Source organism: Cystoisospora suis, assembly GCF_002600585.1.
Source record: "Cystoisospora suis strain Wien I chromosome Unknown contig_5805, whole genome shotgun sequence".
Taxonomy (NCBI): Eukaryota; Apicomplexa; class Conoidasida; order Eucoccidiorida; family Sarcocystidae; genus Cystoisospora; species Cystoisospora suis.
The window spans coordinates 8,199-13,420 of NW_027158595.1; the positions used below are offsets into that span (position 1 = coordinate 8,199).

Sequence of the window (5,222 nt, forward strand, 5' to 3'; positions counted from 1 at the left end):
CGAATCTTCACTTCCCGCCCCTCCATTTTCTTTCTCGCTCGTTGCTTTTCTTTCCCCGAAACCAAAATTCGGAGGCTGCGCCTTCGAGCACGTTCAAACCGTGTCGCACGACTGGCCAGAGCCTAAACCCTTTCTCGTTCAGCTCCTTCTTCACAGCTTTGTTTCCCTCCCACGTCTCCACCAAGGCGCGCTTCGCTCCGCGAGCTAGTGGCAGTGAGGCAGCTGCGCGTCCCGTCTGGTAAACCGGATCGTCGCTCAGTGCGTGCTCCCCTGCGAACATGAGCAAACCGGACATACTGGCGGCTGTTTGAAAATGAGCCCGGCACTATGTGTACACATCCGCTTGAATGCTCATAAGAAATGAAATAACTGCACCAAAATCCAGAAACACCTGGCAGGCGTCCTTACTCTCGGTTTGGAAAGAATTGTACTTTGTCTTTGCTTCAGTGCACTGCTCCACTAGTTTGAGAATATCTGCAACGACAGCACCATGGTTTAGCTTATCACCTTCCTTCTGCTCATCTCTCTCCGCTTGCACTGGTTTCGTGAGTCTCTTGTTTCGGGAAGCTTTTTCATCTGCAGCTCTACCGCCCGGACTAGCTTCTTGGAACCCGAGAATCGCAAATGCCCTGCCAAACAGTTCCTCATCTGCGGTTGCCGAGGAAAGACGAAGAGAACGCCCGGCCGACACAGCGGACAGGGCCACGCCCTGAGAAAAAGTAACGGAAAAAACACGGGAAGCCACACTTTTTGGCCAGATCCGAGAGTGAAGTCGGACTGGCGTCCTCGTCACGCGAAGCGAGTGGGGCGAGTAGAGGCGACGTCTGCGACACTCCTTCGAAATAACGAATGCCTCACTGACCTCGTATTAGTGCTTTTCGAGCCCCACTATATAGCATCACACGATAACGCACATGTGCGCGTACACGTGTGCGACAGAGTCGAATACTCGGGACAACGGAGGACCTCCAATCTTGTGTCGCAGTACGAGCCTTTCCTACACAACGGTGCAAAAGAGTATGATCGCAGGCCCCCTGCTGGAAGTCTGGAGTCACGCAGACACTGGTTTCAAAGCGTGTCTGGTAGACGTGCGGTGGATACGTTTGGTCCATACGCTTCGCGCCTGGGAAGAGCGCTCTCGGTCTTCGAGCTGTGCTGCCTATGGGACATTGAAGTGGGGGAGACTTGAGACACCACAGCCCTGTGAGCGCGAGCGGACCGCGTGCTCTCTTCAGTTTCCGTGCAACGCCCTTTGGTTATCGGGGGATCCGCAGATAGGTCCTTTTACACCAAGTGTACAGCTGGAAAGATCGCCTTTGTGCGCGAATGTGCACACCAAGTACTCCTCCACCATTACGCGGTCCTGCAACGGCGAGAACCAGATACCTAGACACGAAGAGAAAGAAAATCCCCTCACTTTTCCTCAGAGAAAGGATTCGATACCTCTGAGAGCACACGTCTGTGATTTCTCTATCAGAAAGGGGACGAAAGCGCACCAAAGCGCAGGACTGTCAGCGACCAAGCAAATGGACTGCTGTCACCGGCAAAAAAGAACGGTAGCTGTACACTATAAGCCATGCAGGACTGCCCTGAGGTGCTACTGGGAGAGAACGACGCGTCCGGACTGATAGATCAAGCTCTTCCGACATGCAATCATGGTTCACTGGACTGGAAGGAAGACTGCGAACAATTTCCAAGGGCCGAACAAGAATTGCCGGGTTCTCCGATATGTGTCGAGATGGAGACGGTCCCTGGCGAGGGAGAAACAAGCTGCAACACCGGACTTGACCGCCTAGCTGCTTTCTTTCAAGCCCTCAAACCGACGAAATTTTGGCCAGGCGGCAGCACAGGGGTTCGGCGTTGGGCCAGAGAAAAGAGCAAAAACACGGGATGCTCACACGGTTGCCAGGCGTACTCTGGGAACCTTGAAATGGCATCCCAGCAGCGTCCTTGCCCTGAGTAAAAGATATACTCGTAGACTAGACGCTTCAATGTCTCCACTCGCCTCCTTTAGAGAGCTGACCAGACGCTCCTGAACTGCTCGACATAGCGAGGCTGTCAATAGAGAAGCTTCCTTCCGGGAAGAACACGAGCCAGAAGTACGAAACGAGGGGGAGAAAAAGCGAAGAGAGACGAATGCCGAAAGCTCGGGTACTGAAACTGAGGCCTGAACGTAAGAGAGAGACGTCTTACAGGGTCGAGTGGAGTTCTGTCTCGTAACAACCGCGAGCACGGCCAGTCGCGCTAGAGCTTCAAAGAGCCTGGGTTTCCGAAGGGGAAACAGAAGCCAACTACGGAAGAAAATCTGACCGCTCAGAAGCTACCGGAGTCCGCCTGCCTCAGAAAGCCGCCCTCTGTTACACCAAAACACTCAAGACGGTGACTGCTCATGACATAAACTTGCGGATCAAGACGGACCCGGGCAGCTCGAGAGAGATGCATGGGCGCTTGACAACGAAACGCAGCTCCAATTGAAGCTTCTCACCTGAAAACTTTGAGTCAGCTTCTGTATATGAGCCGGATCATCGGCTCGCAAGAACTCCTCAACTCGGAGCCCTTCGTCTTTTCCCTCCCTACGAGACCCCGACGTCTGAGGAGAGGGAAGCTGTTTCGCAGCTGTGACAGCAAGAAACAAGAATGCGAAAGAGGCTGGTGACAAGTCGCGTCTTTGAGGACGACCAGGGATGTGCCTGGGTAAAAGAAGGCTCACAAGGGCGGTCGGTAACAAGCAGATCACAAGAAACATCTTGATTCCTTGAGCCGCCATGGTGGCGATACAGGTCGGAACACGGAAAATCCGGGGCTCTACCACGCAACGTTTCACGTGTGTGGACACCACGGAGTGGAGGCGGAAGTGAACTCCAAGCGGACACAAAAAGTATGTAAGACAGAGGGTCCCGGGACAAATCCGGAGGAGACTGTATGTTCGGGGTTCGCCCCTACACGTGATACGTGAACGAAGAGGCTGACGACTAAGGCCGAGAGGCCCCCCGGCGGCGAAGAGGTGAGCAGAACACCAGTGTAAGCTACTCAGACTCGGCAGAAAGGAGGACCGACTGGAAACGACACAGGCGAGCGCCCACGCCAGGAAACACGCCGAGAAAGAAAGAAAGACACACGACTCGGAAGTGCCGCGCCCATGGCGGAGCAAACAAAGTGCAAAGCACGGCGAAAAAAGACAGCGCGACTAGGGCACGCTGGTAGACTGTTGAGAGTAAAACGTGGACAGACACGAGCTGGCTCCCTCTAAAGAGGTTTCCACTGGAACGATGAACCGGAGACGGATGTGGGTTTCTCAACCACTACGGTTTGAGCCATAAGAAGTCAACGTTTACTGCCGGAAAAGTTTCCATCCCCTGAGAAGAGGGCACTCCCCTTCTTGGCACAGTCCTGCAGGATTCCGTGAGCTGTGAAGTCTCAGACGGCAAGTTTCAGTTTGCTCCAGAGGCCACACACTACCTATGCAAACATATTCTCGGGTTTGAAGGGAGAATCAGCAGCTGGATGGGGGCGAGGTTGGGAGAAAACCTCGCGCCTGCGCCAGCAACCCAACAAAGACATTTTACTAACAACGCCTGCCTCGCCTTGAGTGAGTCCCCGAGCCGGAGTAGAGAAATCAGCGGGCACGCAACCCCTGGAAGGCTTCGATGGCATTTTTGCTGGGCGGCGTCGAAGTCAGTCGCGCATCAGGGGGTCATGGTCTTCTCTCACAACGGGTGCATGCAGTGGACCGGACAAAGGACGCCGCGGGCTCACTGGCGCAAAGGATGCGCCAACAGCGAACAAAGTAACGAACAAGTGGGCGTTACGGGACCGGACAGACGATGGCAATGACAGATCATGCTGAATGGAGCGGACAATAACCTTCTCAGAGGGACACTTTCATTGTTCGCCACCAGATCTGGCGGGAGTGCCCGACACACAGTTGCATTCTTTTTTTTCTAGCCAACATCTTGATTGCTGAAACACAGACTCAATCTTGTGTCTTTTTAGTGCACTAAGCCTTCCTTCTATTCTTCTTCGTGGTGGCTCGCGTCTTGTCGGGCTGGCCCGAGTAAGCCAAAATGAACCCGACCGACGGAACAGTACTTTTAGAAGCGGCCGAAAACGTGTTGTCCGTAGTGCCCAGGTAACAGCACCGCACTCATGCCCGCGGGAGGCGGTTTCTCGCGTGGGCATTCATCTTCACGCGTTCACCAGGAAAACTCTTCAGCGCCTTACTGGTGAAAGGACCGGCCACAGCGGACTGACCTTGAACTAAATGTCAGGCAACGGAGATGACGGCTTCCCTGGGCAGACAAGGCCGAGGCAGAACTGGAGTCTGTACAGTAGCAGCACTGAGTGAAGTCCTTGAAACGAGTGTATTATAGTCCAACTGAAGAGTTAAGTCAAGGAATAGTCAGATCGCCACCTAGTACTCGGGCTCGCAGCGTTCTTGTTCGCATGTGCAAGATCGTTAGAAAAGGCACTTGACAGATGCAGTGCCGCACGCTGGAAACTTGCTTCGCCGCAGCAATCCTTCGACCCGAGGCCTCATGTCCACTAGGGCTCGATGGACTCTGTTCGGGGGGTCGAGTTGTGAGGCTGTTTCCGGAAGCAGGAAGTGAGGGGAGGGGGGCGGGGCGCCTGGAACTTCATCTTGCTGATGCTCGTCCCTCGGAGGGAGCAGCAGCAGCGTGAATGCCTTGCCTCTTGGACGCTGCTTTACTTGGTGTGCCAGGTAGGCGTGGCCGTTGCAGGAGCCGGCAAAAGCAACGGGAATGGAAAAGTGAACAAATACAGAGGCGCCCAGACGCAGTTGGGAGAACAGCCGTTGCTTCACGCGCTGTTGCCCCAGGTGTGAGGTAATGTTACGGCTTGTGTGTCCTTCAGCGACTAGCAGGCGTCCCTTTGATTTGTAACTCCGTCCCCACTTAGTTCTCAGTTTCAGGTGACCGCGGGCCTCAATCCAATGAGGCCTACAACAAGCTATGAGCACGAGTTGAGCAGAACGCTTGGGTGGGGGGACAGTGGAAGACGTCAGCTGGAGAGATGAGGAGCCGTCGGCTTTCACTGCCGCCTCGAAAAGCGGTAAAGGGCGACAGCCAGCCGAGCGTATGCACGTATCCGAGTGCAGACAGCAGCAACACTTTGTTCGGCAGGACGTGTGCTGTAGACACGACGGCGGCCAGAACTAGATTCACCACAAGGGGTTGTCCTCGCACCGGTCACTTGCGAGATTA

General features: G+C 54.6%; 1 protein-coding gene across 1 annotated transcript; it reads right to left on the minus strand.

Moving 5' to 3' along the window:
• Positions 1-3: 3 nt before the first annotated feature.
• On the minus strand, positions 4-3,647 carry CSUI_009602 (uncharacterized protein). The gene is made up of 4 exons (XM_068069715.1): positions 2,486-3,647; positions 1,899-2,167; positions 409-709; positions 4-270 (listed from the first exon to the last, which is right to left on the minus strand). Exons 1-3 carry the CDS (start codon positions 2,765-2,767, stop codon positions 496-498), a joined length of 765 nt encoding a protein of 254 aa, XP_067918311.1. The 5' UTR covers positions 2,768-3,647; the 3' UTR covers positions 4-270; positions 409-495.
• Between the last annotated feature and the right edge of the window lie 1,575 nt (positions 3,648-5,222).

Bases quoted from the DNA above. Each gene is read 5' to 3' on its own strand.
- CSUI_009602 (XM_068069715.1), bottom strand. From the start codon at position 2,767: ATGGCGGCTCAAGGAATCAAGATGTTTCTTGTGATCTGCTTGTTACCG. The intron at 2,168-2,485 runs GTGAGAAGCTTC...TCTTACGTTCAG, and splicing joins AGCTGACTCAAAGTTTTCAG to GCCTCAGTTTCAGTACCCGA. The intron at 710-1,898 runs GTGAGCATCCCG...ACTTTTTCTCAG, and splicing joins AGAGTACGCCTGGCAACCGT to GGCGTGGCCCTGTCCGCTGT.